An 18,104-nucleotide genomic window follows, 5' to 3' on the forward strand; every position below is an offset into this window, starting at 1 on the left:
GGAAGAGAAAGCAGTGAGATGGGACAGCCAGTTCAGTCTGATATAACGGGTATATGAGGAAATGTTTTCCCCAAAAATATCATGGCAGGACCAGAGAGATTTAGAGAATAGATTTATGAGAATATATAAATACAAGTGATACTCCAATACCATTTTTTACTTTACTGATACAGATTTTGATACCTAGACTAAAGTATTGGCTGGTACAAATTACCTCTGCAATTAAAGCAACACAAATAATACTGGTGAAGATACACATTTTTATGGCTTGACACACATTTGTATGGCTTTGACCAACATTGTGTCCTCTGCTTGTGCAACATAGTTGTTGTTATCTATTGTCAGGTGATAATTGACCTGAAACCATGAATGATGGGGACCACTTGTTTAGATTGATTCTTTGACTAGTGTGCCCACAATAACCCTTACAGCATTTCAGGCAGTATCAGAGGTGGACTGATACTGGTATCTGTATTGGAACCACTCTGATAAATGGGTAGGGGATTGCAGATAGGAATAGTCCTGCGAGTATCATCTTACTGCAAATCAAGCCACAGAAGGGTGTGTGAATGTAAACACATTTTCCCTGTTCACTGGAGACACAACCACAGCAGGGAAAGTGTGCCAACTCTTCATCTTTATAGGCCTCTATCACAACCATGTGAAATACCTTCCATGCTTGGTATTTGTCGTGTACAGGGTGTACGAGGATAACACCGCTCCTATGAGGGTCAACAGGTCGCTGATATTAACAGGGCAGAAATAAATCATACCCAGTGTTGATCCATTCTGCACATTGGCTTCAGGTCCAGGGAGACTGTTTGTTACATAAGAGCTGACACTATGGAAAAGATCACTGTGAGTACTATATTGCCTAATGTAAGTGTTACATAATGGTCTCTCACTGTGCTCATTCAGGGTTATCAGTGATTAATTAATTGATGGGGTTTCTCCACTGATTGCAGCATTGCTGAGGAACATGCTGTCCTTTGAGTGGGAGTATCTGATCACAAAAAGGCAAGCGCACACAAAGATCAAGCTAATCATCAATTAATTTATGATTTCAAACCTCTTCCCCTCTCGGCTCTATTTTTATTTGTTTTAAATAGACCAAATGAGGAATTCTAGTCAGCTAAATTCAGGGGTTGAGTAAACTAAAATAGCTTCAGCTAGTGAGCTAAAGTTAGTGACACAGAGCCTGACTTAAATTCAGTGACACAGATTTAAAATCAAAATTGCTTAATCAGTGTTTCAACCAGCTTTTTTTTTTTTACTTTTTGAAAGATGGACTCTTTAAGAAGTTTCATAAATGGCATAAAAACATGCAAAGTACCATCAAGCAAGCTAGCTGTAGCTCATCTTGAGGACCCTCATGTTTAAAAAAAAAAACCCGAAACAATTATGTTGACAGATTGCCGGATTGACTTGTGTAGGCTTCTCGCTGTTACCCAATAATACATTTCGTATCAGAAGCTGAAACCGATATGAGTGTCAGTACTGAGACATCTTGGCTTTGTTTTTTTAAACTGCGTATTTATTTAGGTCTGTCTTTTATTAATCACAAATGAAGGAAACTTCAATGGTCTTTTTTTTACTTGAATAAAGGTCTGAATGACTAAATGAAATATTGTGGACAGAAGGAAATTGTCATGGAAAGCAAAATATGGGCTAACATCATGAAACCCACAGCTTTGCCCTCATTTCCCCATTCCTATGTTACAAGGCTTGGCCAGACGCTTCATCAGTCTGCAGTTTAAATATAATATGAATACACACACACACACACACACACACAGACAAACACACACACAAACACAGATCCTAATAGTCCAAATGTGCCAGTCTGAGATGCCAGAAACCTGCCACATGACAAGCCGGCAGATGAAGACTCTTTCCCTGTAGACTGTTTCTGCAATCTGCAGGGAAAGAGTGGCAGACACCCACCATGTGATGTTGTGACTGCAGCAGACAGCCGACAGGGGTTTCATGAAGACAACATGAGAAATGTGGAGCAGCATGAAAACAGGCACACATTGCACTCCACATGGATCAGCTGTGACTCGTCTCTGACATTTGTAGAATCAAGAGTTCATAAACTTCCCGCTGAGTCTTACCATTTCCGTGAGCGATAAAACTCAGAGACGCCCATACAGAGGATCAGCTGCAAACACACAGAAGTGTTTGTTGCACATTAGAATCTGTTCTTTGCAAAACACTGATCCAAAAGAAATCACCAACAATGTGCAGCATGTGAGAAAATCTGCCTCGATTATAACTGGATGAGCATTTTTTTAATTCATTTTGTATTCCTTTCAAATGTTTTTGCAAAATGTATATCATCCAGAGTGACACATTCACAACCATGTTAGATTGTGTAATCCTTTCATGTAAGCTGACAGATCAAAAAAATTATGAATCACCAAAACTGGATTTGGAACGGTCTTACAGAGAAATGGGAAAATGTTTCACACTGAAGGTTAATCTTTGCTCGGACTGAACCAAAACGTCAACAACAAGAGCAGATTTAAAAATGAGGGGAAAAAAAATCAGTAAAGAGTAATTAAGTAGCAGTGAAAGAGAGAGAGAGACGCGAGAGAGGTGGTGGTGTTGGTAGGTCTGACACACTAAAAGGCCAAGCCATACACAGAGCAGTCTCCTCCCCTCTCTGGCCTGGCCTATATTAACTGTCAATGGAGCTCCACCTCAGAGCCAGAGGCACATGGAGTAGCATAACACTCTGAGAATACATTCACATACTCATATACTGGAATGCACTGAGACCTCTACACCTGTCTGCCTGTTGGACCTACAGTGTTTGGATATTAAGTGCAACTTCTACTGAATGGAATATTAACTTTTCAACCATGTTGTGCCCGTCTTCTAAGGACCAATTCAGTTTCGGTAAGTTGCAAAAAGATTTCCTTTTTCATTCAAAAGTATCCACCTGAGATATTTGGGGCATATTTAGCTAGGCACTCAATTGAAAAAATAAATAAGAAAAGGTCAAAAGTCTTGTGATACAGTGAGCTAGCTGATGTATGACCTGTGTGCATAAGTTCATATACCACATGATCGGGACTTACTGTATGCTTGACACAGACGACCCTGATTGCAACAGTACTGTACTTAACCCCAACATTACAGTTAATATGGCACTTACATTTGAGTTAAGTTTAAGTGGCGCCTCTGTAATCTCAGCTGAATGACAAAGTCAGTGGACTCAGACTTGATATCAACTATTTATCTCATGTCATGATGTAACAAGTGAGGCCGGCTGTAATGACCCTGCCGGAGACACCTTGTTTGCTATTACTTGTGACTGGAATACAAATAAGAGAAGAAGACTTTTCTCCTCTAAAACAGTTAAGAGCTGAATTTGACCCCCACAGGGAGGGTGTGATAGATTTGCTTCAGCTTCTGACCTCCATTCATTCATGCACAGCCAGGGTCAAAGAGGACTAATGGGGCAAGCAATGCCTTATCTACTAACATGGCATTAAACTATCAACAGTGCTTTGATCAGACTAAGTACTGATGAAAGGGAGGGGGCAGAGGACAGAGCTAGGTTATGTTAAGGAAAGTTTCAAGCCATCTTGCCAAGTTTCTAAAGACACAAAGTGTATGATTCGGCGTAGAGGTGGCAGTGCGTCCCTCAGAGTAGCCAGGTTAGAAAGAATCTGTTCTGATGAAGTATACTTTAGAGCAGTAGTGCACTGCCTTAACTCCTGACTATTTAAAATAGGATATCTTTTTCATGCAATAATTATATTATTGCATGAAATGACTGACTAAATTGAAACTCTCCAAAAAATAGTCCAATAAACCTATTAACTTCAATGTTTAAACAAGGAAATAGTCTATCAATCTATCTATCTGTCTATCTATCTGTCTGTCTGTCTATCTATCTATCTGTCTGTCTGTCTGTCTGTCTGTCTATCTATCTATCTATCTATCTATCATCCCTACTTTTTCAGTTTCCCTTTAAAATTAAGGTAATCATATCTTAACCAGAGGTTTTAGGGATAGATAGACTATCCGAGAACCCTAACCCTACACACTTCATTCGCAACTAAAGTAGGACATCTTTTCCTAATATTGCCCTCTCTGATATGCCCTACAATAAGTCGTTCTCTGAGTCTGTCGCATATAGCTCAGTCCGCATGCGGTCCCTGCTGTTTCTCCATCGCAGAGCCCATCCCGGCCTGTGAGAGGCATCTGCATTCTTGGGCACATGCGTTCCCACATGGTCTGTCTGCGGATGCTGATGTAGACTCGTTGTTGCGGCTGTGATGCTGCTGCCCGCCCATCCATGCATTCAGCAGCATCCACACAGAGAGAGGAGCTATCGCTGCAGGCTGTGGGATACTAACCGCAGTCTGAATATTGTCTCTGAACATAGAAATGCCCAATTTTTCTTTTTATCTCTTGAATTTGTTTTGCTCGGGAATTGTGAACCTCGTGGAGATCAGATGTGAGGGCGGACCGCTGAAAGAGAAACACCATGCGCATCACAGTACCAGATGGACTTTCTAAATCCTCAAGCTGCAGTGAGTGTACTGTCACTGCGATTTTCTCACTGGCACGGCTAATGCATGCCATAATCCGAAAACAACTATAATTCCCATCAAAAACAAATAGGCTGAGGAAAAACAAATCGTGGAAGAATCCAACAAACAACAGATGAAACAAAAAAAAAACAACCGATAGGCTACTGTTGGTGTTCGATGCGAAAACAGGCCTGTGAAGACATTTTAACAAGATTTTTGTCAAACATATAATGTCTGTTACTCAGGTAAGAGAAAGAAACTGTCATGTTACGTGGTATTTTGGTTTTGCTTACCATGTTTTTCTATTTTTCATAACTTCGTAGGCCTATGAGCGATACAGAGATTGTTTTCACCCATTTTCCCTGATCACATGCAGGCTGAAAAAAACAACAACACATAAAAGCAAAGGAAAAATGCAACCTAATATCTCCCTCCATCTCTGTTTAACCTAGCCTGCATGTAGGCCTAGGCTTATGGTTTTACAAGGATTGCAAATTTTAATTACTGGACTTTGTTTGAAACGTGCTACGCATGCAGTTTACTGGAAGATTGACACGCGCTGTTATTATTGCATCCGTTAAACTGTAAGTAAATATGAAGCTGGATTTTGAATCTACCGCTGTCATGTGATCCCATAAACACATGTTTTGAATGAATCCCTGCTGCATTCAAGTGCTGCTCGGAAGAACAATATATAATAAACAGTTCCGTATTGCGGTCGGGGCGGTAGCAGTTTAAAGTTATCGTTTTTTATTTGATTCATTTATTTCTTGATAATTGTAATTAATCCCGACTACAATCATTTGGAAATATGACATAAAATACACAAAGCCTCCATTATTTTGCCCTTTATTACATTATAGCCTATACAATATCTTAAAGACGAACAAAGGATTGACAGAAAAAGTATTACAGAGAAAATGGTTGTTTCTAAGGACCATTAAGGATACCTATGTCACTCAAATGTATTTTATGTAATATACTATTATACCCAGTCTTTGAGTCTGTACTTAGGCCTATAACCTGCATGAACGAACTCAATCACCATGAGAGTGACTTTGAATTATATTTTTATCGTCATCTCGTTGTCAACTATAACTTAGAGCATTGATCAAACAGATACACGCTCAATGTAAACAAAAAATATATATATATATATAAATAAAAAAATGACCAGAGAGGCGAAAAGTCCGCAAAACTGCAACCTAATCATGTCTACACTGGAGGTGCTCTCCTCTTTAGTTAGGGTATATCCGACAGACCGTGAAGGCAGCATTGTGACGACACACTCCCTCTCTTAGCTCTGCCCAGCCTCAATGGCGATTGCAACAGATCCGCAGAGGTCGGTAGCGGAGCGCAGTCAAACCTGGTCTAGGTTTGATTAAAGATATAACTAGACCAATGCTACGAATAAGGACTGTAAGTAAACTCTCACGTGTCGATTTTGCCTCAGCTGTTTACACGTAGGCCTATGTGTGTTTATTTTTTTTTTATTCATCTTTTTGCGGTGGTCGGCTTTGTGCTGTTTCCACGTAGTCAGAAACCAACAACGAGCCCTTTGTTCCTGCTATCACCGGGTTTCACCTCTACGTTTTGTCTGACTTTTATGAAATATGTACTGGACAGGGGTCAGTTTTTGTCTGTATATAACGCAGACAATGTGTATGTCGAATGGTGGCCATGGCAATATTAAAAATAAGATCCAAGTCGACGGAAGTCTGTGGCTCGTCTGCCCGCCGTCACGCTACCATTATCGGCTTTTTCCGCCAGCCAGTCAGACCGGGTGAAGGCCAGAAATAGGCGGTATTAACAAATAATAGATACATATTGTTATATTATAAGGCAAATTGTATGTGAGTGCACTCATACATTTCAAAGCGTAAACCCCAGTGGGTACACCTCTTTTTTTTCTTTTCTTTTTTTTCACCGATACTAAGAAACCGGACCAGCAAGCGCTGGAAACGGGCGGGGGGGAAGGTTGGTTTCCATTAGACACCACGTTTACACTAAAGCCGACGAAGAAGAAGAAGAAGAATATTGTTGTTTGTTACTTTTGTTGAAATACCGAAAGTATTTTAATCTTAATGAGGCCAATGTATGACAAAATTCCCATTTGAATGGTTGATTATTTCTGCGTAAACCCTCTTAGAGGATAGTTATACCTCCTGTTGTTTGGCTCTGTAAACAGTATGCACTACAATCCTAAGCTTTTCTTGTTTTCTGTTTCCTCTTGTCTTTCAGGATATACCCAAGTAAAATGGAGGATAGTTTTGATTGCGACTGTGGCGAGCTTGAGCCACCTGATCATTGAGGGTGAATAATTACTTTGAAGACTTAAAGGCCAGACTCATTTCTGTTTTACAAACCCGGCTGCTTGACAGGAAAGTAACAGCGAAGATCAATATTTCAAACAAACACAAAAAACCGTGCATTAAGGCACACTTTACATGAAGCTGCTCAGGACCAGTCATACACTGAATGTATCTGCACTGTAAGGATGCAACTACATGCTTTTATAGGTAAACATATTATCAGTGCTTTTTAATTGGCCTCATTCAAGTCCATTCCATTGCAGTCTGAAAACACTAGTGTAGTATAAAACGGTGAGGATTTGTGGAGGAATTAAACTTGAACATTTCCTCTCCTTTTTCAAAATGGAAAGAAAGATGGATTGTACATTTGTGCCCCACATTTGACAGTGACGGTTAGAAAGGGGGGACTGAGTAGTCATCTATACAGGGGTCAGTAAGCTCAGCCTCTGAAAGCAGTAGGTGAATTGTCAAATAAATTCCCCTGTTGGTGTTAAGATTGGACTTAAAAAAACAGGCCTAACGTTACATAAAGCAGGAGCCTGGTGAATAAAAAGCGAAACTAGTCGTCATGGCGGAGAAGTTTGAGTCCCTGATGAACATCCACGGCTTTGACCTGGGGTCTCGTTACATGGACTTAAAGCCTCTTGGCTACGGAGGGAACGGCCTGGTGTTCTCAGCAGTGGACACCGACTGTGACAAGCGAGTAGCTGTAAAGAAAATCATCTTGACCGACCCACAGAGTGTGAAACACGCCCTACGGGAAATCAAGATTATCAGACGCCTCGACCATGACAACATTGTCAAGGTAAGATGCGAGGAGCATGCCAAGCGTAGTTAAGAGTAACATATTTTCCATTGTTGAAAGAAATATATTCATGTCTAGCTTTGAAAGTTTTTAAGTCTAACCTTTTTTTTCTATATGTCACCAGGTGTTTGAGACACTAGGCCCCAACGGACGCAGGCTAACAGAGGATGTGGTGTCTCTGACAGAGGTCAACTCTGTCTACATTGTGCAGGAGTACATGGAGACTGACCTGTGTCAGTTGTTGGACAGGGGCCTTCTGTCTGAGGGCCACGCCAGGCTCTTCATGTACCAGCTCCTCAGGGGCCTTAAGTATATCCACTCTGCCAATGTGCTGCACCGTGACCTCAAGCCTGCCAACCTCTTTGTTAACACAGAGGACCTGGTGCTGAAGATTGGGGACTTTGGGCTGGCACGCATCATGGACCCACACTACTCCCACAAGGTAGGATCAGTTTTAAAGTAGCGGTTCCAGTTAAACAAGTAGTTTTGAAAAAATGGTGTATTGATTTTATTGAGTTCTGAGAAGAGAACTTGTTGATTATTTTGCACTCTTTGTTCCCATAGATAAGCTTTTTGTTGCTACGACACGTGATGTTTAGGTTATATTTCCCCAGTAATGTGGTGCTCCCATGGGTTGATGCAGTTTCACAGCAGGAAGTTAATAAGACGGGATGTGGTTCCTTGAAGTAACGCCTCTGTTTCCCCTGTCAGGAGAATTGAAGCAGCGGAAAGCAAAACCCTGGGAACTGTTTTTCTTCCACTTCTACAAGTGAAAACAGGCTTGATTCCAGATCTAAATTTAAAAATAAGTGGGTTCATTATATTAAAAGATAAAGTAAATCCACACTTCCATGTTGGGAAAAAATGGCAAAAATGCTAATGTAGAAGGTAGTTCAGCCTTTATGAAATTGTTCAGCCTCAATGGGAGGGGGAGTAACGTTTATTCCTTGCGATTGGTGCACAACCATACATTGTATGCACATGACCGGTACGATCTGTGTGCATGTAATTGAACTGCTGCGTTGTGGTTTCTGTTCACCAATATGGTATTCTCTGCTCTTCTGTTGATATTGTGATTCTGTCTACACGTAGCACTGATATAAAGGCAAATACCGCCACTTCCGCAATTTTCTGTTTGTAATCTCTTGCCTCAGGAGAACCACCTCCAATCCGACCAGGATAGTCTCCCACTGTGAGGTGCATTTTGTGAACATCCAGATCAGGAGTTTTTCAGAGTACCCCTGAAAGGAGTGCACATGTGAAATCGGCTGATGTGTTACTGTTTTTATCCTTGTTTCACATCTGATGCCAGCAACATGTAAACTTGGCCATTAAAAGCCAGATGTCAACACACCAAATGTTCAGTGTACCCACTGCTCCCTATAAACCTGTATTTTGTTTGTGAAGCTGTCTTACGGCAGCAATTAAGGCTTTGCTCTTTAGTACAAGAACAGTATAGATTAGCTTGTGTAATTGTAGCCAGGTGGATGGCCTGTTTCGCCCTTGTGTCTTTCTGTCACCTTATAAAGGGATGAGGAAATTCTAGTCCGAGACCATATGGTGGTGTGATGTGAGGGAATCTTGTTTGGGAAATCTCCCTCCCCCCCCTCTCTCACTGTAGTTGCTGCATCTTGAGGCAGTCAGATGCTTACACGTGTCTCAGATTAGTCATTGGACTGTCTGAAGAGGGCTCACGTGATCTGACTCCTCTGGCTAACATAGCCTCATTCATATCCCTTACACATCCAGGAGGACAAGGGACATCATACATCTCTCTGAGGCAGACCTGTACACACTTGTTTACTACTTGTTCCAGCTTGCAACCACCCCTATTACTACTACTAGCCTTCTGTAGTATAGTCACATTTTTTGCCATGACTTCTATAATCTCATGAGTCACATCTGCGGTTGAGACAATAGTTGTGTCTCAGAAAGCTGAAGATGAGGCCTCATGTTTGCCAGGAATAAGTGAGAGTTTTACAGACAGTTCAGTCACTGAAGTCACTTGCCCAATGTAACTGCACTCCTCCCCTACAGCAGGGTTTTCCATGTGGGTTTTTTTCCCTTTATATAAGCAGTTTGTCCTCATGGGGAAACATGCGGGCTAGGGGGTATTAAATGCTGCTTGTTTGGGGTCAGCTCTCATGTATTTGACTTTTGTCTCCTGTAGTTCTGGGTTTTTGTCATAAGCACAACCGCTGTCGGCGCACTGACTTTAAAAGGATTTGACCCTGCTCTCCTTTCCAAACTATGGCTGTGTAATTCTCTTTCATATGAAACAAAGTAGTGCTGCCGTTTGTGGAAATGTTCTGATGCCTTTATCTCCTTCCTAGTAGATTTTTTTAAAACTAGTACCAAAAAGAGTTAGAAAACAAATGTATTCATCAGCCTTTTATGGCTAATAAATTCATGCAGATTAGTGCATAGGCTGGTGTACTCACTACCTGATTCCAGATTTGAGGCTGTATCAGATAAATTTCAAATACTAGCACCACTACTGGAACAAATAGCCATATGATCTTCTTTTCCCCCTCTATACACAGTTTTTCCTTGTGGGGAAACACACAGACTAAGGAGAATTAAAAAGCTGCTTCATTAGGGTCAGCTCTTTTTTTTCTCCACTTTTGTTTGCTGTAAAACTGCAGCAGACTATGGTAGCTGATTTTTGACAAGGAAACAGATACTGTAGGCACTCTTATTCGAATAGACTTGACCCTGCTCTTTTTTCAAACGGCTGCTGTTTCTGTCCCTGCTTTGATAACAACAGTGGTTTGGTTGGGGCAGGGAGGACTCTGATACCTCGACCTGCCACTTTAACATGACACCACCTACAGTCACTCTGCTAGAGTGTGCGCAGTCTGGTGTCATGTATCAAATGAGGCTTGTGTGAAAATGAACCCATCACCCTCCCAGGACACTAAGGTGCCCAGTGGAGTGTGGAGGCGTAGAAAAACAATTGGTTTCAGTGTTGGCCAGACATTGGGGGCAGAATCACTGGGGGCAAATTTGCTTTCACAACCAACCACTACTTGAAGCAGACTGGGTGAGACGAAGCAGCTGGGTGGCTGAGTGCATGTTATTTGAATAGCATAGCTTCTAAATAAAGAAGCTCCCTCTGCCAGTGGATCTCAGTCTCTGGCGTAGATTCAGTAATGACGTATTTAGATTCATGCATCAGTGGTGAAGTACAAGGTTTTTGATCCATCTTTTATCCTCTCATGTTCCTACTGTTTTGTGTTGCTCGGATTATTAAAGACAGCACCTCTCATGATACCATTTAGGCGTTTACTAATCTTGCATGGCTTTTACTTTATGTATGCCATATGCAGCTTGCCAGGACTACCCATGTTTCTGTGCCGTCTCTCTATTGTTGTGAGAAAACCAGTTGTTTCTGCCCGTGTGAACTGCAAGGCCAACCCTCAAGGTGGCGCAGGATCAAGAATGACAAGAATTCACATGCACTCATCTAACTTCTCCAACCCAGACTCCCCTCCTTTTCCCAGGCAGCTCTTTTTCTTGTTGTAGGAGCCACTATGAATCTGATCTAAACCCTGTGTTCATTTAAGCTCTGGCACACCCTTTTAAAAGAGAGAGAAAGATTTTTGATATATTCTCACCCATTAGTTTTTAGCATGTGTTGTGTTCTCTTTTCATACAAAAAAATTAGACTGTACAGTATGTCAGGATACTATAACATTTTAAATGTTTGCCGTAGCTAAGTAATCTGCTCACTGTGGCAACACATGTCTTCATATTTAGAGGTGCAGTGAGGACTAGTGGTGCAAGATAAATGGCAAATATAGACCATATGGTCTATTTGCATTGTAACATACCAGTAAGTCAAAGTAGTTTCTCAATGTCAACACAGGAAGTTGTTGAATGTAGGATCCTGATCCTTGTCTGTCGCTCAACATAAAGTCAGAAATATTTGATGATGTGAGAGGTAATAACTCAGTTTTATGGAATGTTATAAGTACGGTTAAGTAGGTCGGAGGGTTCATAGAGGTCCTTTTACCCACACAAGCATCCTGTACAACACACAAATGAAGTACACACATTTGACCTAATTATTTTTTCAGCTACAAGCTTGTCTGGCTCCAGACTTCACATGAGCTCACAAGAATAATAGATGGGAGTTGCCTGTAAGTTTAATGAATATCCAAAAGGTGGTTTCAGTTACTCCCTAAACTTAAAAAGATCATCTTGTTGCTCCCAACATGTATATCAACTTGCATTTGTAGTTGTACTCCTCTTCAGATTCCTTCTTTTGTCAAACCAACAGTCAAAAAAACTCATGATCCCTGATTTATGAAATGACATAAAGCAGGATATCCTTGTATTTGGGAAGCTGAAACAGCAAATTGTTTTTTTTGTTTTTTTTTTAGCAATTAATCGTTGCAGCTCTAGCTTCATACTTGTCCTCATAAATCAAAAGTAACATACATACTTCACCCATAATGAGGTTTATATGTCCAACGTGTCAGACTGCGGTGACGCTCCACTTAGCCTGCTATTTACAGCTCAATGCTTTGCCTGTGAAAGGATTCACGTGTGTGGGTGGGTGGAGACTGAAATACATTCAGTGCCAGCATAGAAACCTCAGTTAGTCTTCAGTCAACATCTTCTGTGAATAGGAAAAAAAAACACCATCCACCTTTAATCACATCTGGTCAGAGCAGCTGAATTTTACTGTAACTAAGGGAGGTGTGACACACTGAGGGAGTCTTGATGAGTCATTAAATGTCACCCTCTTCTGATCTAGATCAGGTGATGAGTTATTCACCTTCTGTTGCAAGAGATACTGAGACGGCTCATTCTTTGATGCCTATGTGTCTGCACTTCAGTTTAAGTAAAAACTGTTTTAAGTTGAACTCCAGCTGCTGGGGTTAAATAAAACGCATCATGTTCAGCTGGAATGTAAAACTCTAATCTGCTTCTTTTTAATTCAGAGTCCATTGCACGCAGAAATGTCCTTTCGCAATGACCTTACACTCAGCTAACATGATCTACATATCTGTAGCAATGTTCTGCTTGGATGGTTGCATATATTTCCTCATGGTAACCACATTCACATAGGTTAGATACAATTTGTGTTTGTTTGAGTGGCTGCTGGACAGGCTGGCACGTTTCAGTCAGCAGTTGAGGTGTGACCTGCATGTGAGTCACTACCTTGTAATTCCTTACAAGCTACTTGTTGAAAGCCACCACTACACTCAGACAAACATATTAGCTAAAGATTGATGGCATATCTACAGTCAACATGGTGTGCCATTTACAGGCCCATCAAAACAATGGCATGCAGGGCGAGGTGACTGGCATATATGGCTAATTTAGGATGGAAAGAGGAGGCCAGTTTAATAGTGAGACGACCATTTTGGTCTCACCACTGACGTCAACTGAATGTGAGGGAGAGAAAGGGCAGCAGGGGTGTTATTTTACCACATCCCCTCCCCCAATGAACGAGTGTACACACATGCACACAGGTCAATTTCCTTTGTTTCCACTGTCCTCCTGTTCCTGATAGTAGTCAGGTACTGTGTGAGACCAGAGTGCAGATTGGAGTCACTGGTGTGTCATTGGTGAGCGAGTGTGTGGCAGCGGGGGATTATCCTGCTCTCTCAGACTGCTGACAGGGCCTGCACGTGTCCGATCGCCCCCCTTTCATCTGTCTTTTCTCTCTGGGGTCTTTGTCTCCTCTCTGGGCTGCGTACGTGACCTGCACAGAGCAGGGCCGTCAAGGAGAAGGCACGGGGAGGGGGGGGGTCATTGGGTTTAGCACGGACCAGCAGGCATGGTGTGATCGTTAGACTCGTGTTGAGCAGCAGTGTGGAACGGCAAACATCAGGGCACATGAAAAAAGTATTAACAATTTTTCATATCTGACAGAAAAGCAGATTTTAGAGCCTCTTAGCTGGGAACTACTGACCAAACATTATGACTCAACAGCTCATAAACAAGACTAGTTTCTGTAATGTTACGGTTCATAGACTGTCTCTACTGTACTTTCTTTCTTTTGAGTTTTTTATTATCCCATTAAATATTCCTCATCTCTTCTGCCACAGGGCCACCTCTCCGAAGGTCTTGTCACAAAATGGTACAGGTCTCCACGCCTGCTGCTCTCTCCCAACAACTACACCAAAGCCATCGACATGTGGGCTGCTGGTTGCATCTTCGCCGAAATGCTCACAGGGAAAACCCTCTTTGCTGGTAAATGTTGACTCAGTTTCTTATGTCTGACTCACTGTAACACCTCATATGTAAATTAATTGAGAGTAATCTTTGAAGCAAACTGGGTCACTGTTATGAAGTTAATACAGGAGCATATATCTGATGAGGTGTTTGCTCATCCTGCTAGTGAGCAGGGTTTGACTGACTGTTCATGTTTGTTGGAATTTCCTTGAGCTGACAACAGGGCGAATAACATCCCAGTTCTCATGATCTTCTGCGCTCAGCCTCATTTAAAACAAACTAACCCAGTCGTGCCGCTGTTGAATGTTGCGTAACTCTTCTAAGAGAAGCGCCTGACATTTGTCCGTCTGTTCTGTCAGGAGCCCATGAACTGGAGCAGATGCAGCTGATACTGGAGTCCATTCCTGTGCTGCGAGAGGAAGACTGCCAGGAGCTCCACAGTGTCATCCCAGTCTTCATCCGCAACGACATGTCCACGCCTCACACACCACTGGCCAAGTTGCTGCCTGACGTTAGTCCCCAAGGTGAGTACCACTTATTTATTCATGTAGAAGATATCAAAGGATTGTGAAGTACTGTTATGAACGTAGACCCACCGTAAGGGTTAGGGTCATATTCTTCCATGTCACTCGCATGTTTCCTACTTAATAAACAACTTGGGTCTTTCTCTCTGCAGCGTTGGATTTCCTGGAGAAGATCCTGACTTTTAACCCCATGGATCGTTTGACTGCAGAAGAGGCCCTGGCCCACCCCTATATGGCTGACTACTCATTCCCCCTGGATGAGCCAATCTCTCTGCACCCCTTTCACATTGAGGATGAAGTAGATGATATCCTGCTCATGGACCAGAGCCACAGCCACACCTGGGACAGGTATGCTCGTTTGCTTTTTCCCTCTCAAACACCTGTTGTCTCCAGGCTTTTGTTATATATTTATATATGGTTACATTTTTGTTGTTGTTTCACTAAGTTCCTCTTGTAACCTAAGTTTCAGTGGAGATTTATCTGCTTTTCATTTAGTCATAAATGGATGTGCAGATTACATAACAAGAAAAGGAAAATGTTCTTCGTTTGAACCTGTACTGGACTTTTTGTTTGTTTTTTTGCATCTGTGTGTACTTAATTTTCTCTGTCGTTCTTCCTTAGGTATCATGAAAGTCAGCTGTCAGAGGCTGACTGGCATTTGCACAGCACCCACGACCCAGACGAAGTACAGGTTGACCCAAGGGCTCTCTCTGATGTAACCGACGAGGAGGAGGTTCAGGTATGTTTGAATTTTGACATTTCCATCTCCATTCAACTGTAAATCTGTTTCTTCTCTATTCATTTCAATTTACTTAAAAAAACAACAAGGACCATGGTGAAGAGTTGCACAAACAAAATGTTTGCAGAATGTGAAGAAGCACAGATCAAGTGTTGTACAGCTCAACAAAGATTGCTTTAAAATGAGCTCAAGTATTCAAGGCTGAAGGATATTTATGTATTTTATAAAAATAACATGTCTACTTCTGACTTGCTTAAGATTTCCTTTAACAAAGACTAAATGGTTGCTGCGGTCTGTCTCCAGGTGGATCCTCGTAAATATGCTGATGGAGATCGGGAGAAGTTCCTGGATGAGCCGTCCTACGACTACTCCACCATGTTCCCACTGGAGCGTTCTTGGGAGGACAATGACGACGACCACCACGAGAACAAATACTGTGACCTGCAGTGCAGCCACACCTGTAACTACAAGGCTGTGTCGCCCTCCTACCTGGACAACCTCATCTGGCGGGACAGTGAAGTCAACCACTACCACGAGCCCAAGCTCATCATCGACCTCTCAAACTGGAAGGAGCAGCAGAGCAAGGAGAAAGCAGACCGCAAAGCCAAGAGCAAGTGTGAGAAGAACGGGCTGGTGAAGGCCCAGATCGCACTGCAGGAGGCTGAGAAGACCCAGAGTCCGGTGGAGAAGGACAGAGAGCAGGAGAAACATCAAACAGAGAAGCCTCAGGGCCAGCAGAACCAGGGCTTTGACTTTGACTCCTTCATCGCCAGCACCATCAAACTGAGCCTGCAGCCCGAGCCCTGTCAGGAGGCCACCCTGCTCAACGAGGTGGGCCTCCTGAATGAGCTCAACTCTTCCGTTTCCCAGCTGGAAGCCCCGCGCTCCGGCTCCATGTCCAAGTCCATAAGTCAAGAGAAGGAGGAGAAGTGCCTGGTGAACCTTGCCCAGTTAGGCGGAGTGGGGCAAGGGGTCGTCGTAGGAGACGGCGTCCGGCCCACTCAGCCCTGGGAGAGCTTCGGCTCTGGGGAGAGAATCAGCGAGAGTGGCTGTTTGATTGACGAAGCATGCTGGGACATTCATAAAGAGGACCCCTACCAGAAGGAGAGCACTTACACCAGCTACCTGGACCGCCTGTTCAGCCGGAAGGAGGAGGTGGTTGCAGAGACTGTCGCCACTACGGAGACAGAGCCCTCGGAGGAGGAGAGCTTCCTCTGCAGGAACACAGAGATTGTGCTTAACATGCAACTGGACTCTCTTGCGCTGCCCGGCTTTGACAGCACCGATGACTTGCCTCTAAAATCCATCCAGACGTCACTCACCACCTGCGCTGTCAAATGTTCCCCACAAATCGCCCATAAAACATACAGCAGCATCTTCAAACATCTTAATTAAAGAAATATATATCCTCCCGTACAGTGCAAAAACTAGGTAGTTTTGTTTTTATGTTGTTTTTCTTAAATGACATGGTATATTATTGTACTTGAATCATTTCATACCTTTTTTACAATTGTTACTTTTAATTTCTTTTTTTAAGAGTTGAGCGGGGTGGTTTATTATATTTAAAGAGTTTTGGTCATCACTCTGAGCCTTGATCACCAGGCCTTCATGGGTTAATGTCTACGACCTCATTGCTAACCTGGCATGTCACTCGCTCGCTTCAAGTACTGTAGACCAACAGAGAGAAGGAGAGAATTATCTGGAGGTAAAGAGAAGGGTTCTGATTGAAGAGATAGGGTTTGACTGTGATATAAGGAAGGATGGCAGACGCAGACATTGCCGTAGGCATTTAAAGTGCTTTCAATCAACCTTTCCTGGTGGGACGGGATACAAGAAAAAAAGGGGTTGGGATTTCCTTTTTTTTTTCTTTTTTTTTTAAGAAAAAAGAAAATTGTTCATGATGTTCTTTTTCCCTGAAGAAAGCTTCCTTAATAACCCTTTCATACTGTAAATCTGACACATGATGCCAGCAGCAACCATTATCGTAGGCGTTAATGTAAATGTGTTATCTACCTCAAGGTAACAGCCGCGAGAGACACTCGAAGCCGCACTAGTGCTTTACACACATGACCATCCTCATACCATGAAGTGGTCACATAGATGAAATCTGTCTCACTTTAGCATTTAACATAGTGAGGTGTTTCAGTAATCATTATTTATTTCTAGCAGATGTGCGATATTTATTTTATCAAAATGTGTTATTTCAATGTGATTATTGAAGATTGAGGAGTTGGACAGACTTCAAGTTTAATTTCGGCACTATGTGGACGTGCAAGTGTTCCTTTGTTTAACGCTAGGATGCAAATTCATCTGTTATGTTCTGTCAGGAGTTGAGGCTTTCTGTTTTCCACCAATATTGTCCAAAAGGATATCATTTTTTTTTGTTTTTTATTTATAGGTGCGTTCTGTCTTTAGTGGAAAAAAACTGCTCTATGGTTTAAAGAAGCACCTAAAAGTCTTAATTTTTTATCTAAATGTAATGTAAAAAATGCGTGCATGGAGACAGGAGAAGGGTACATTTAAAGTCAAGTTAATGGTGAGTATAATGTACGTCAGTTTTAATTGTACGTTTTTTGTTAAATTTCTATGTACTTTTTCCAGGCAAGCATGATGAATTAGGTTACGGTGTAGCATGTAGAACACTTATGGACTTCTTTTGTAATCATTGGTTCCCCTGTTCTACAAAATATCTCCAAATAAAATTACTGGCAAAGAGTTTGGCTTTCATCGCTCCTTCTTTTATAACCTTGTCTTAGTGTTGAGTTTGTAATTAACATTTTCTATAACTACTCGGATCAGATAGTTGTTGGCGGAGGAGAAGTGCTGACTACAGCTCTGCCACCTCCAGACTCCACTTTTAATGTTTAAGAGGCAGGCTACATTACACTGGGAGAGCTGGGACACAAGCTTTGAATCATCAGCTAAATGTAGCTCTAACTCAGACCACCACCATAAATCAGAGCTGATGACCGGGTACACAAAGTCCCA

At 42.1% G+C, this 18,104-nt stretch overlaps 1 protein-coding gene across 2 annotated transcripts; it reads left to right on the forward strand.

Annotated features, from left to right (window-relative positions):
• The first annotated feature begins 2,698 nt into the window (after window positions 1-2,698).
• mapk6 (mitogen-activated protein kinase 6) lies at window positions 2,699-17,832 on the forward strand. 2 transcript variants are annotated; one of them, XM_061034467.1, is made up of 8 exons: window positions 2,699-2,901; window positions 6,789-7,664; window positions 7,789-8,106; window positions 13,727-13,871; window positions 14,213-14,377; window positions 14,530-14,725; window positions 14,999-15,116; window positions 15,420-17,832. In XM_061034467.1, exons 2-8 carry the CDS (start codon window positions 7,428-7,430, stop codon window positions 16,509-16,511), a joined length of 2,271 nt encoding a protein of 756 aa, XP_060890450.1. In that variant the 5' UTR covers window positions 2,699-2,901; window positions 6,789-7,427; the 3' UTR covers window positions 16,512-17,832. The 2 variants fall into 2 exon arrangements, with proteins under 2 accessions (XP_060890450.1, XP_060890489.1); XM_061034506.1 differs by lacking the exon at window positions 2,699-2,901 and adding an exon at window positions 5,812-5,966.
• The last annotated feature ends 272 nt before the right edge of the window (window positions 17,833-18,104 follow it).

The sequence above is a fragment of the Labrus mixtus genome, chromosome 1 (genome assembly GCF_963584025.1).
Source record: "Labrus mixtus chromosome 1, fLabMix1.1, whole genome shotgun sequence".
Taxonomy (NCBI): Eukaryota; Metazoa; Chordata; class Actinopteri; order Labriformes; family Labridae; genus Labrus; species Labrus mixtus.

Coding starts and splice junctions, on each gene's coding strand:
- mapk6 (XM_061034467.1), top strand. CDS start 7,428: ATGGCGGAGAAGTTTGAGTCCCTGATGAACATCCACGGCTTTGACCTG. Junction 8,107..13,726: donor ACCCACACTACTCCCACAAG/GTAGGATCAGTT, acceptor CTTCTGCCACAG/GGCCACCTCTCCGAAGGTCT. Junction 14,378..14,529: donor GCCTGACGTTAGTCCCCAAG/GTGAGTACCACT, acceptor TTCTCTCTGCAG/CGTTGGATTTCCTGGAGAAG.